This window comes from Sander lucioperca, chromosome 5 (genome assembly GCF_008315115.2).
Source record: "Sander lucioperca isolate FBNREF2018 chromosome 5, SLUC_FBN_1.2, whole genome shotgun sequence".
NCBI classification, from domain to species: domain Eukaryota; kingdom Metazoa; phylum Chordata; class Actinopteri; order Perciformes; family Percidae; genus Sander; species Sander lucioperca.
Genome location: NC_050177.1, coordinates 6,115,262 through 6,130,812, shown reverse-complemented (window position 1 = coordinate 6,130,812; position 15,551 = coordinate 6,115,262). Strand labels below are relative to the sequence as shown.

At 39.5% G+C, this 15,551-nt stretch overlaps 1 protein-coding gene across 1 annotated transcript; it reads right to left on the bottom strand.

The window, feature by feature from the left end:
• Positions 1-651: 651 nt before the first annotated feature.
• LOC116046547 (von Willebrand factor A domain-containing protein 5A-like) lies at positions 652-14,459 on the bottom strand. The gene is made up of 19 exons (XM_036001363.1): positions 14,286-14,459; positions 9,172-9,219; positions 8,575-8,777; positions 8,267-8,489; positions 7,443-7,609; positions 7,247-7,361; positions 6,963-7,111; positions 6,784-6,872; positions 6,552-6,696; positions 6,268-6,347; positions 6,049-6,163; positions 5,774-5,932; positions 5,539-5,642; positions 3,369-3,589; positions 2,961-3,023; positions 2,093-2,119; positions 1,402-1,556; positions 1,070-1,193; positions 652-953 (listed from the first exon to the last, which is right to left on the bottom strand). The coding sequence occupies exons 2-19, from the start codon at positions 9,209-9,211 to the stop codon at positions 874-876; spliced, it is 2,259 nt and encodes a 752-aa protein (XP_035857256.1). The 5' UTR covers positions 9,212-9,219; positions 14,286-14,459; the 3' UTR covers positions 652-873.
• Between the last annotated feature and the right edge of the window lie 1,092 nt (positions 14,460-15,551).

The window sequence follows — 15,551 nt, the reverse complement described above, 5'->3', positions numbered from 1 at the left end:
GAATTACGATCTGGTCCTTTTCCAAAAGCTTTGTGTTAGCAAACAAATGTCTGACTCCTGTCTTTATTCCAAGATGACTCTAAAGTGCTGCAACACTTGCTCAACATTGGATTTGGTTGTAAGTTGCAACTGCTACAATGTCACAGCTCACAAAATCTAATTTCTCTGCTATAATGGAGCAGACTGCACAACGTTTCCTTTTGTAATGTGCCCTACAGCCAAAAAAGGAATGCAAGATTATGTTATTGCCAGCAGTTCTTATGCCATTCTTCCTTCCTCCATCTTTGCAAACACACTCACAGACACACACCTATCTAATGACAGTATAATATAACTCATATATGTTGAACTATGTCTAAGAGGAATAAAAACTGTTCAGCCTGAGGGCAAAATGTCAACTGAAGTGTAAGATACATTTTGAAGTTAAAATATCCCTCAGACTTAGCAGTGATCAACCATCCCTAAACATTACAAAAAGTTAGTTAAAAAAAAAATCAGGCAGCTCAAACTTAGTACAATGTGGCCAGAAATGTATGCAGACGGTTTGATTTGCAATTCAGTGTGAGCTAAAGTGCATGTAAGCCTGGTGTCTCACAATTTTACTGCACAATGAATAGAGCAGGTGTCAAGTCTCAAAGTAAGCCATTAATGCTCATTTTGTTCAAAGCTCCAAGTTTATTTTTCAGTTAAACACAAATCGTCAAATCTATAGTTTAGTTCATTTAATTACTTTTACAATGTTGGAACCAAATTAGGTATAAATTCGAAAGACCTATAAACATAAAAACAAGAGAAAACATAACATAGAAAACATAAAAGAACAAGATTTAACTGTTGGTAGGTAAATAGTATGGTGCAGATCTAATGAAAATCTCAGAGTCCCAGGGCATCTTTCCGCACGTTGCAACCAAACAGAGCATTTCCAGCTTCCACACACTCTGTCACACATGGAGCTGAAAGAAAACACAAAACAAGTGAGTGCAGCAGAGTAAATGTGAGCAAACAGCTGATTTTAAGCAGCACACACTATTAAAAACAACAGATAAACACTTATGATTCTGGTTATTACCATTCTGGGCACGGAGCCATGACACAGCCTTCATAGCCAGAAGCTCCCACTCTTCCTGAGCATCCATCTTGAAACCATGAAGCCAGATCAGAGCCAGAATGGTGGCCCATACTTCCTGGTTCACCTAATTCATCAAATAAAAAAAAAACGTCAAAAGAAACATTGAACAGGCGCTCCAGGAGAAAATAAATCAAATAAATCAAAGAAAACAAAACAGCAAAAAGGAAAAATCGTACTTCCTCACAACGTAATAATAAAATAAGACACTTAAATACTTCCACATAAAAATATGAATTAAATAATTGATATTATTATATTTGACAATAACCCACCGATGCAGGCTTGGGCTTTTCCACCTCCTCGCTGGTCTTTCCCAGTGCAGCAGCCAGAGCTGGATCCAGCACCCAGCAGCCAGACGCCTTCTGGAGGGAGACCAGCTGCAGCAAAGGGTCTCTGGGTGGCTGCTTGGGCAAACAGCTTTCTGAGACTATCAAAGTGCAAAGATAAAGATCATCTTTGTGGATTATTATAACAGATTTCCTAAGGCTAAACATATTTGAGTGAATTACTACACGTAGAAATGTGAGTCAGTGTAATCCAGGTCAGCATACCAATGTGTTTATATCTTCAAATTATATTATTGCTCCCTATTTAGAATCTGGCTATTCAGCTTTATTATTACCATTCTAGTTTGTTTTCTTGCATAAATTAGGTTTAAAGTGTCAACTTTGCTTGTCTGACTAAGAAATTAAATAAATGAGTTACCAAGTTTTTCCTGTCTTGACATAATTATGCAGATAATAAATAAAGAACCAGACAGGAGCAAAATAAGAGTCTAAAGTCCTGTCAGCAGCGGTGTGAGGCTGTACTAAACATACTTGTTAACATGCACACAATGACAATGTTAACATGCTAACCCTAACCCAGAAACCCACCCCCGCTTCCCCTCTATTTGAATTCAAGGTAACCCGCAACCCATTCAACATCAGCAGGTGCTTCTTCAATAATATCTTTGTTACTTACCATCCGACTGGTAACAGTTGTCCATCACTTAAAAAGAAAAACAGAAGAAGACCATTACAAAAAGGCAACCACAGTAAATACAAGGAACATATATTGTAATACACAGAAATCTTCCATGTCTAAACCACTGCACCAGAAACTAGGGCAGAGTTTGATACAAATACAAAAAACGACATTACATAAAAAAATTATTAATTCATTTAATTTTTTCTTTTAAAATCTAATGGCTATATATTAAATAATAATTCATATTTCAGCATAGCAACGTACAGTCCAGTATGAAGTTAATGAGGCTGTAACAAAAACTAATCATCAAAATCAGCCGTCACATATTTAAAGTTCAATTGACTCCAGCTAGCAGCATTTCCAGACTTCAATTAAAAACAATTTAAATGAATGCTCATTTCACTAGTTTCTGTAGGAAATCTATACCCAGTTGAATATTAACTCAAAATATAAAAACCCTTTAATACAGTTTTTACTACTAAATATTGCCTATATAAAATGACAAAATAATTCCATGTTTCATTTTTGAGTTTGGTTTTATTTTGTAACTTCCTGCTCATGTCCCTGATGTCTGTGTTTTATCTACACTCAGTCACAACAAACATTAGTCCATCTGCTGCTCTGCTAGTGAATTAGTCATATACATATAACAGCTCAATCTTCCTCACTTGCTGCATGTTGCCGTCAACCAAAACACACTATTGCCAGATCAACTCCTACTGTACACACAGTATTTAACATTCAAGCTGCACAAAAATTAAAGCAATCTGCCACAGAAATGTGTTTTGTTTTAATCACATCAATTTACATTTTTTATAGAAACCCACATATGTGTGTTACTGCCATTCAGCTTTTTACTTACAATGTATCACAGGAGAAAATGACTTACAATACTGCGGCATAGGCATACAACAGGACATCATCCCTTCAAGATTTAAAAATAAAAAAGTGTATGAGGTCAAGACATGGAACTTAGCAATACAATAAATAAATACAAAATATTCAGGTCTTTCAAATATTCAAAATATCTTCAAAGTGCATGGGAACATGTGAACGGATGTACAAACTCGCTGTGAGCAGAGATCAAATGCCAGCTCTCAACTCCAAATGAAATTCAGATGAAAACTAATTTGTGGATTTGCAAATGATCAATGACTTTCTGAACTGTAAAAGCAGTACATCATCACTCTTCTCTACACTATTATTCATAGTCAGCTACAGTATAGTATCTCTTTAGTAGAGGGTAACCTTTTTTTGTGGAAATACTCACTGGGTGTTGGAACATTTCTGCGCACCAGATTTCCTTGAATCACCTCGCCGTCTCCTTTGTTGACAGCAATGAAGGCAGTGAAGGCACTGCTCACTCCTGATTGGACACTGAGCTCCACCACCTTTTTCTTCACTCCTTCCTCTTGCTCTCCTTTGCGCTCTCTCTCCTCCATCTCCAGGGAGCGAATCAGAGTCCGAGCAGCCAACCTGTGGACCGGTAATCTGCAGACAGAAGAGAGCTGTAAACACATCTGCCATATTAGTTTCTCCATTAGTTGTTATCTATACCAGCGTATCCTGTTCAGGATCCTAGAGAGATGGAGCCTAACCCAACACACACTGGGTGAGAAGCAGGGTGCAGCCAGGGCAATGATATGTATCATGTACAGGAAACCAATAGCACCTACTGTCAATACAGCCAATCTAAAGATGCCTCATTACCTAATCTGCACGTTCGTGATAGAAAACAAGAGCCCCCAGTGAAAACTCCACACAGAAGGCCCCAGCTACACTAAAGGCCTGTCAGCCAGGTCAGTAGTGGACACCAGCTCCGTATTTGTATTCTGTTATCTGTAGCTCTGTTATCTAAGTATTCAGAGATTGATTCCTAGAGAAATAAAAATACTTTGTATCTGTGGGCCCGATTTGAATAGTGCAAGCACAACAACAAGTGCAAGGTAGTCATGGCATCTGCCATTTTGGTTCATGTATGTGCAGCAGCGCAAAGTGCATAAGGGCTGGGTGAAGTACACTTTCAGCCAGTCACATCACTGGTCTCATTGCTCTGAAGCAGCTGAGCCAATCAGTGATGCATGACAAAAACAGCTCCACAAATGCAAAGACTATTCTACAGGGAATCTAAGCTTTAATCGAGTCATTGACTCATGACTGTATTGTAAAATGTTAAAATTGTAGAGAAATAAGTAGTAAGTATTTATATACTTATTAAAAATAAGTATTTTTACGATATTGTTCAACTGCAGGGATCCTTATGTTTCTTTCACAACACAGTTTACATGTTACCATTGTCATTTTGATATGTGAGTTTTATTTATATTTATGCAGCATTCTTTATTTCATTTGAATATAACAGAAACAAGTCTATCATCCTGAGAAGTGTTTAAACCAATTGTATTTTAAACAAATACCTGATGTTTAATTTAACTTCACATGCTTTGTCAAGTATTGAACATATACCTGCAGTCTTTATTTATGTAAAAAAACACAATTCAAGGTATCTTCTCTTGTAGCGTTAAGCATTTGACAGAATGATTACCTTTATAACCATTTTCCTAATTGTGGGGTCAGCCACTGAGCAAGTAATGTCAGGTATCAGCACAATATTCTTTTAAAGCAGCCATATTATGCTCATTTTCAGGTTCATAATTGTATTTTAAGGTTGTACCAGAATAGGTTTACATGGTTTAATTTTCAAAAAACACCATATTTTTGTTGTACTGCAGTGCTCTCTCTCACTGCTGCAGATCCTCTTTTCAGCTGGTCTCTGTTTTAGCTACAGAGTGAGACCTCTTTTCTTCTTCTTCTTCTGTACTATCTTTGATTGCACTTGCACATGCCCAGTAGCTCAGATGTAGATCATGTCAGCTAGCTAGCTCCATAGACAGTAAAAGAAAGGCTGTTTCTACAACTTCGGTCAGTTACAAGGCAGGATGGGAGACTTCTAAATGAGGGCGCACATGTAAGTAGTTCTTTTGTAGATTATGGTGAACTTGTGTGTGTTGTAGCAGTGCTTTGCTATTGAGAACGAGGTAGCATGCTAGCGTTAGCATTAGCGTTAGCATGCTAACGCTACGAGCTAATGTTGCGGTTAGCCTGCTCGTTTCGGCTTGTGACGTCACAAGCCGTGCCGATTTTGAACAGCTCACCCAGAGACTGAAGGCAGGACACATTCAAAAACTGTATCTCACTCTAAACAGCATGGGTGGATTTTTTTCAAAGTTTGTATGAGTGTGGAAGCACCAGAGACATAACATAACACCCCAAATCCCAGAAAAAGTGTTTTTTTCATAATATGGGCACTTTAATAAATATTGTCATGCTTCTTTTCCCTTGCTTCTTTTTCTTTTAATCTGAATAAATACATTAAACGTAACATTTCTAAGGTTAGGATCCAATGTATAGCAGTGCTGTGTGACCAAAACCTTCTTTACCCAGTGTCCTCTGCAGGTGTGAGACTGAAGTGGACCTGGTTCTGAGAGGGATGACCTGCCAGGCTGTACTTCACCGTCACACAGCCCTCCGCTGCCTCTGAACTCTGAGAAAGTGATCACAGTGTTGGAAAACTCTTACTATCATAATTACACACACATCACTCTCATTCAAATGTTTCAAACCTGACAAATCTATCCAAAGAGGTATTTCACTATGAGATGGTGCTGCTCTTACCTGTCCAGTGAGCTGGCCATAAACCAGTGACCTTTGACCCTGGAAAAGTGCTGTGATTGGTGGAGAGAGAGCAGTGACAGACACTCCCTTTGGCAAATCCCACTTGACTGACATGTCCACCACAGCTGGTTGCAGAGCAAAACGCAGCGACTGCATCACCTGATGATGAGTAGGTACACTGTTGTTTTAAGGTACTGGAACAATGACTTCTGAGTATAAATGTGCTGTAGCATTGTTTAGTTTGACATCTTTATTGTGTTTAATGTCATTCTTACTTTGGGTTGCATCCTGTCAGTCCCTGTGATGAACTGAGCGTGACCTCCTCCTTCCTTGGCCAACCCGTTGATAAGAGCAGAGCTGGCCCCTTCACCAATCCCAAAAGAGAAACACCTACAATACAGTAGTTTTCTTTAAATACACAACGCATTAAAACATGAGACATATTCTGGTAATTGGGCAGGTGTTTGTTATGCTTTGTGTTGTTGTGGTTTTACCTGTGGGAACCTGAATTTTTCCTCACCAGATTTATAACTTCTTTGGTGTTGTCCACCTCTCCGTCAGTAAAGACAAACAGCTAGGGAGAAGAGTTTATATATCACTCTAAGTTACATCACATCATACCCAGAAGCATGCAGCATGTGTTGAACGTTCAGAAACATACATGGTTTTAACAGTAGTGTAAGTGTAAAGATCAAAAAAGCGATAAGAGTGAACCTGTTAAACATAGAACAGTAGGTGTGTGTGTGTGTGTGTGTGTGTGTGTGTGTGTGTTGGTTACTTGTCTAGGTTGACTAGGAATGCAGGGCTGGCTGTAAATGTGTTTGAGGGGCGTCAGGATCTCTGTTCCTCCCAGATCAGCGCCCATCTCCTCAACTTTTTTCAGAGCCTCTTCCATGGTCTTCTGGCTGTACTCCACACTCTTACTGCCACCACACACATACATATACAAGCATTAACACCTAAAACCGGAACACATTTGTTGGACTGAGTGTCATGAGCCAGTGACTTACGGGAAGATGTGTTCATAGCTGGACCCAAAACTGTAGATGTTGAAATAGCAGCCCATTGGTAAGCTCTTCAACAGGAGCAGCAGAGTATCCTTAAGGGAAGAGAGAAAAGATAGTGAAGGCCACTGTGTCAGAGGGACACTGTGAATGATTTAATGACAGAACTAACACATAATGAATACCCTGGCACTCTTTATACGGGCTCCACCCATACTGCCAGATCTATCCAATAAGAACACAAACTCTCCACATGAGGTGACTGAAGACATCACAGCCTGGGGGAACTCAGGGTACAGGCTCAGCATCACCACTGGATCACCCATCAGAGTGCCTGAAACACAGAGGAGAGACAGAAAAATAACAAATCTGGCTTTGTATTAATTATTCTAACATAAGTAATGTATCAGTTGGAAGATGATGAAAATGAACTTCTTGCAAAGTAACACCTTCACTAATTTGCACTCACCAGGCTTGGCAGAGGCCTGTCCTGCCTCCACCACAGCAGTGGGCTGGTGGGCATCTTTGTAATAAATCAGCAGTTCAACATCTCTGTCAAACTTGTGTCCTGCAGCCAACTTGACCTGCAGTTCACAAAACACACTCATAAATGTTCTCAATATTGAGGAAGAATCACACAGCAGACACATCAGCCCTCTACTTACCGTAGCCTGGGTTTGCTCTGTGTTGAGGTACTGGAGAGCGTCCAGGGGACAGTTGGACTCTACTTTAGAGACTGGACGAGGAGAGGACACTTGAGCAGAGAAAGACAAACTGTAGGGCACCAGAGAGGCTGGAACAGAGGTCACCTGGATACAAACATCTTCACTTCCTGTAAACAAGGTCAGATAGGTTTGAAATTATGTAATTGAATATGCAGTAAGCAATCAAATCCTTTGGTCCGGTTGTAACTGTGAATGACCCAGGGAGACCAGAGAAGGGAAAGTGCAATTACAATAATATTGGCAGGGCTATCAAATATAAGACTTTTAGTGATTTTGAACAAGGAACAGAAACGCAGACCATTAAAACATTTTTTTACAGACGCTGAAATTTGAAATCACGAGAAAAACATGTAATTACATAAATAAAACTCATTCTATGGTAAATATGCAAATGTGAAAATATAAACACTACTACTTCTAGATAGGTTTTATAATTATAATTGTTTTTTTATATATTTATATTTCAGTTCTGTCTTTCTTTTAATTGTAAGTTGATTGTAATTGTAATGATGTATGGCTGTATGTATTTACTGTTAACATAAAATAAAAGTGCATGAACATGGTCACATCTCAGTACTTTTTTGTGAGTGGCACGACCATTTACAGTACAGCCTACAATAGAGGTTTGAGATGTTGTGTTGTCACAGTGGAATGAACAAAGCATTTTTATTGGGCATGTGACTGTTTACCATCTGTATGGACAAGTGTGGTGTGCACTAAGCTAAAGTTTAAAGACCTGATGATGGTGTGCCTGAGTTTCCTACCCCGAGGTTGGTAGCGAGGGTTGAGCACAGCAGGCAGACAAAACCTCAGCCCTTCATCAGCCTGCACAGCCAGCTCAGTGACGTACTCCAGCCTGATGGAGGCGCTCTCTCCTGGACGCAGACTGCCCACACTCAGAGAGAATATATCCGGACTCTGATCACTCTCCTCCAACAGGAAGGCCTGCTGACCAGAGCTCAAAGCGTCATCATACTCCTCACGAGCCTGGAGAACAGATGTCACATGGGAGTAACATTCACTGGGTTTTCAGACTCAATTGTAGTGAGTAAATCTTTACTGTCCAGCTCACCTTCTGTTTCTCCTTCACCTCAGCTACAATCTCTGTCTGTCCAATCTTAGCACTGAAGTGACAGACAGCAGCATCTCCAGGAAGAGGGAAGACAAAAACAGCCTCCAGTGGTTTGTCCTCCTTGTTCTCATAGTTCAGAGTGGAGACCACTGTAGCCACATGGGCCCTCACCTCCAGCTCCACCTCCACGCTCTTCAGAGGAACTGACCAAGAAACAGGATAAAATCTTAAAAATGTACAAATGGTTAATGATACAGGTCAATGATTATACCTAATTATACTTATTTATGTTGTTTCCTTCTCTTCTTATCCATGACATTTCATGTTTAATTTTGATTAGAAAAGCTCCTTTGCTTCCTTACTGTGGCCCAAACACACACACATGGAAAACTATCTGCACACATGGACACACCAGCAAATTCAGAACCACTTGTTCATACACTATCGTGACAGAACAGATAAAAGTTAAATATACAAGAAAATACCATGGTACTGTTTCTATACTATTTCACAGGGTGCTAAACACTTAACATCTGTTATTTAGGTGTGAATGGAGACCAAATAGTAAGGTTTTAATGTTTGCTAACAACTCTTTACCTGGTTCCTTCTGTGCAGTTAGCAGACCACAGCAGTTCATCTTTGAACCTATGTAACAGAAAGAGAGATTTCCATTTTCTAAAACTATTCATTTTGCATCTATTTCATGTTTTAGAGATAGCAAAAAAATACAACTACAGACAGTGAATATGACCACACACAGAACTGAATAATTTATAACAGTCTTTTTCAAAAATGGCAACAAACTCCCAAAAGGTTGTTACATAATAATAATACCAATAAATAATCAAATATAAGGAATAAGGAAATGCCTCTGCAGAAAAAAACTGAAAGAAAAAGAGTTGTTTGATACCATTAGGCTACTGTTGCGTTTTCTTTGAGTTTTTGAGTAAGGAGAGGCTTGGTCCAATGAGGATTTAACCAAAAGATTTAATATGAAAATGACATGACAAAAACAAGTTTTACACTGCAGCAGACTGAAAAGATGCTTCTCCCTTGTGGATTCACATTTCCAGTCCCTAACGACCCTCCACTTGTTCACTATAGCCGCTTACCGACCGGAGGGATTTTTGCAGTTCCTAGAACATAAAAATCCTAGAACCCTTTTTTTCTCGTGTTCCGACTGGGCCAATTTGGGGATTTTTAAGTTCCTCTGGCCATAGTTCCTGTAACTCTTTCAGCTCCTACTTCAGGGCAGGGTCTTTTCCCTTTTCAGCATAGGAACCTAGGTCTACGAGGGTCGGGTTTCCGGTACAGACAGACCAACAACAAGACAATTTTAACAATTTTCGCCATCTTATTCATCACTAATTTCACTTCTGACAACGTTTTAGGCGAGAAATGAACTGTTTAGATTTCAAATATAGGCAGTCTTGCGAAAATTGATGCCGAATTGACAATTTGCTTCAAAGTTTTCGGAGTTGAGAAGCTCCATGAAGTGAGGCGACAGCCAGCAGGCGACAGCCAGCAGGCGATAGCCAGCAGGCGCCTGCCCCGGCCGCTAGCTTGTCGCTCGGCCAGTCATGCTCAGAGACCCCGCTGTAAGCCGGAGGTCTTTCAGGCTGTTATTTCGCCGTTGACGGTTCGCTTGTTTAAATATCACAACACATGTCCATCATAAGATTAGTCTTTTTGGAGTTAAACTCCACAAGCGTGTCCTGCGGCTGGCCCGGCCGTCTCACACACACACACACACACACACACACACACACACACACACACACACACGTCCACAGCGCAGCAGGCAGAGGCGGGGGAGAGAGAGATACCCGTTTCTCTTCGGGAGACTTGTTTAAATTATGACAAATATGCTATATACATTAGATTCAGTATTTAGTTCATACTTTTTTTTGGTGTATTTGTTTTCTGATTTTAACGCAGAAAGACCGCTGCCATGCTTGCATCACTCCCTTACCCCTCCTACCAGTCCCTATGGCCACTTGGCCAGTGTGAATGCAATTGGAAAAAACGGTTTTGGGGGAGAGTAGTTAGTAGATCTGTTTAGAAGTGGACTTTTCCAATAATTACGTTCCTGTAACTACTTGGTCGGAAAGCGGCTATTATCCTCCTGGACATGTGGGCGGTTCCTTTTCCCCACGTGGATTAAAACCATTCCCATTGGTCCTTCGATGGCACGGTGGCATGTTGGGCGCATCTCATTTGTTTTCTTCATCGCCCAAATAAGGAGGGCATACCTCTAACATAATGGATGTTTGATGTTACTCTCGGACATAGATGAAAGGTTCTAACGTGTGGATGCCAATTCTTGTCAAGCTACAGGAATAAACATTATTTTGTTCTAAGCTAGTCTGCACGCCAGCAGGGGTTGGCTCCATGACGGATAGACCAAAGGTTTCTTCCTGCCATGGCTTCCTCCTGTATGCTAAGTGACAGACATGATCTAATTATCTTGAGAAACTTTGGAATCAATATGAAACAGAGAGCTATTGATTGGGTCTTACAATCCTTCCGCCTTAACCCAGCTGCAGCGTACATTGTGAATACATCAAAACATAAAAAATACATTGATATCAAAGAGCAGCATTGTTTTAACTTTTTTAAACTTAACGCTACCAGTATCTGAAATGCTTCCGATAATGCTTGAAATGTTGGTTTATGTATCGGTAGATACGCAAGTGTATGCAACGACCCAATTCAGCCCCGAAAAAAAAATCTACTAAAGTAGTTTGTTTATGTTCTTTTCCATTATGACTGATTGTCAAACTAGACAATAAAATAAAGTTGTATGCCATTAATTCTCTGTATGTAGGCTATTTGTTTAACAAAAGGGTTTAACCTGAGCCAGGCCATACAAGAATGATAGCAATCATATCACATTCATGCAGGATAAGGGACCGTTCGGTATTTATGGAATGGACCACCGGAGGAAAATAGGGGAGGGTCATGTCTTTTTATTTTATGCTTTTTTAGTCTGGGTGGGGGGGTCACCCAACTTTTGTATTCATGAAAAGAGCAAAATTTCAAAGTGGCTTGTTTGGTGCATATTTATCCATGTAGCTCTCAGTCTCGGCCCCCTAGCAGATGGTCTGACCGCATACGAGGAGTTTGCTAGGGGGGGCAGGAGGAGTACTGGAGCACTGCCCCCCTGGTGGCTCAAACAGGTAATTGCATTGTTTAAAAAATGAGTGGAATAATTACATCTGGCATGACCAGATATTTTATAAATGTCTTAAATAACACAAAACAACTAAATGGTGATAGGTAATACATCTGATTTCATATACTGCTTTAGTAAAAAAAATATTATCTGGCTGGATGGGAGCAGCAGGACGCAAAAAAACGAATGTTACTGTTGCACTAGTCTGGACATCTTGCCGTGCCAACCTTGCAATAAAGGTTTCCTAAATGCCATGTATATAAATGTGATGTCAGCTTACTAATTGATTGCGGGTTTTGTATAGATTTGGACTTTTATACGTTTATTCCACTTTGTTTAAACGGCGAAGTGGAGAGGCCTCGTTCACCTGTTTGGAGCTGGCTGGTGAATGTGACGCTCGTATCGGCCTTGCTGGATACACCGTGTCATTTACCTTTTTGTGGATCTACTTATCTCTGTGGATTACTTTTTTTCCGTGTCGTTGGATTATGGCAAAATAGGGATCTTTTTTTCTCAACGTGTCTTAACGTTTTATGGTGAGTTTGGAGAGGCATCTCAACAGACTGTAGGTCCAACACTGATTGTTCACCGTTACATTTTAGTTGAATTTAAGCGTCTGTCTATTGCGTTCCAAAACAGCCGTGCCGCGATTGGATTTCATAAGGGCGAATTGTTAAATTGTTACAATGTAACTTAAAATCTGCTTTAAAAATAAACATATATGTTTTGGAATATAATGTTCAGCTTCGGCAGCTTTACCTATGTGCTAAAATATACAATGACGAAGCCTAGTGACAAGTCCATAGCAACCAGTGTTGAATTGGTTATATCCCAGTGTCCTTTGCTGAATGGTCTCAATGTTTTATTGTTCTATTTCATATGAATATTAGTTTACTAGAGGAGTAACTTAGTATTTGAAGTAATGCAGTAATGCATGAAGTGTGCATTTAGTTTCCAGTGCTTATTGTGTTTCCACAACAATGTTAGTAAGTAAAAATTTATCTCACTGAGCTCAGAAATTACATCTCGAGCGACTCGGTCAACTGTTCGGGGCGAGTGTAGGATTCCTCAGTGTAAAATAGCATTCGGCAGCTCAGCTTTCTCAAGTGTGGCTATCAGACAGTGGAATAAGTTGCCAACTGAGCTGATGACACTTATAAATTTTAACATTTTTTCTTATCAGGCCAAAAAATGGCTTCTTTTAAAACAAACATGTTCACATAATGTATAGAAACTGATGTGTATGGGGGAGCATATCTGTAAATGAATGTTGATAAATGAATGAAGGGTATGATCATGTTAATGTTGGTTTTGGGATAAATGTGTTATTAAATTTATTTGTTGACATCAGCCTGCCCAGGGACTACAGGTGGAAATTAGCACAAGTGCTACAACCTGGTAAAATTCATCTCTCCTGTCTAAGGTTAATATATATTGTACATTGCCCCTGTTTTAAATAAATAAATGCGAAAAAAAAAAAAAAATGTAAATCTACTGAAATGGCCAACACACCATAACAGAGGAGTGTGATGTGTAAGATGAGAATGCAGAGGTTAACTCGTACATGTTATGGCTGTAAAAATCAAATGCTATCTGTACTTCTTTGGTAAGTGTAAACTTGCACGCAAGGGGAGGGTTATTCGTCTTTTTCAAATCATTTTGGAGGGTCGTAGGAAAATTATTACTGACTTGGGGAGGGTCACGTTCTTTCAGGTTAGAGGCCATAAAACTCCTCCGGATTAATTAAATAACAACCAGTCCCTATGTAGCCTACAGCTTTTTTTTTCAAGAAAGACATTCAGAGGCAAAAACGGGAGGCTATTTTAGCCTTTTCTCATCCTAGATTTAAAATGGTGAATAAGTGATGTTTCTTTAATCATGTTAGGCCTTGTCTGAATGTTTATTTTATTAGACTTGTCATTGAGAAATAGAATGTCATATGCTGCTGCGCTGAACTTGCGTTGCTCGCCCCATGGATAACAATCATGGATAGGCTCGCACTCGCACATTCCAGACTTCCTGTAAAGACAGACCACGCCCATTCTGATGATGTCAGACCAATCCAAGTCTCTCTCTCACACACACACACACACACACACACACACACACACACACACACACACACACAAACACACACACAGTAGGCCTATGTCAGGACAACAACCTCGCCATCATTTTTTACACTGGCTGTGTGAAAATCACCGTTAAATTTAGGTTTAACAGGATTGCATCACTTTAACTTGTATGGAGAAAATAGTTGTACCAAATTTGTACTAGGGAGTACAAGCTCAGGAGAACATTTTTTTCAATGAAAGCAATAGGCTACAGTTTCTAACTGCCACGCCCCGAGTTGACAGGCCAGAGACGCACGCGCTCACTCACGCGCATATTGGCTTCCATCCACATTTCCAGCAATCCTGCACTGTGATTCTTTCTTTCTTTTAACCATTCCAGACATATGACTCTATCTGGGGGGAAACTTTACAGCCAAGACAGCACTGAGTGCGTCATATTTGATACTTAAATAAATGCTTACCTTTAAAGAGAATGATTAATCTGTCCAGTTAGTTTCCCCTTGCAGATATGTGGCCTGACGTTAAACGTTACAAAACAGGACTGGACAATCACTGCGGACAGCTGCAGTTTTGTTTTCATATGATGGCGAAAGCATGTGGAAGGCTTAACCCGCTCTACTCTCCCTCTGATTGGCTAGTACTTGTTGCCTTAGTTGGTTGGATTGGTTAGATTCTCAGGCAAGATGAGTGAGATCGGTTAGGCTTAGGCGGTTAGACTGCTGAGTAGACACTTCACAGCTGTAACTGCTCAGTCATGCCTGTGAAATGCACTTGATTCATGACAAAGCAGCATGGAGCTTGTGTGTGTGTGTGTGTGTGTGTGTGTGTGTGTGTGTGTGTGTGTGTGTATATATATATATATATATATATATATATATTCTGGGTTCAAAATTAACTTTTTCGTCCACCAGCCAAATTGCTAGTGAATGTTCAAATTTTACCAGCCACTCAAAGGATTACCATTGTTTTTTGGCTGGTGAGTGAAGCAAATCTACCAGCCAATTGCATATTTTACCAGCATTTGGCTGGTAAATGGTGCTAATTTTGAACCCTGTATATAATAATAATAATAATAATAATAATAATAATAATAATATATTGCTCTGTTTCTGTAACTAGTTTGCAGTTTCACTGGTCAACTGAAACACATACATTCCTGATTTATCTTGTATACCTAAATGAATGAATGAATTAAATTGACTAAAATTAACTAGTTTTCAAATAGTGTCTAATAGTGTCAGGTAGCCTAACATATTCTCAGATTTTCATAACTTCTGTCCTTGGCCATCTAAGTAAATCTAAATCACACATGAAAGCAGACTTCTCAGCCAAACAGCTGGTAGCTGATGTTGTTATAGAAAAAGTCAAATTAGCAAGCCACTGAGCTGTGTCAAGTGTTGTTTGAGCAGGTTTTCTGAGAGAAAATGACAAAATAAAAACGTTTTGCCCAGTTTAAATAAAAATAAAAAACTGTATGAAGTTGTCACTGAATTCAAGTCACATTGTTGAGATTTCTAATGTCAATTGTTCCAAGAAAAATCCCCAAACAGACTACAATGAAAGCAAGTGAATGCTTTTGGCTTATTTGCAGTTTTTCATTTGTTTTAAAATGGAAAAGATTTATTTAGCATACCCATATTTGTCATTTAATGAAAGGTTATATTTTAAACATTTAATGACAGCTCCAATGAGCCTGAGGCAGCATGCACATTAAAGACTCATGGTCA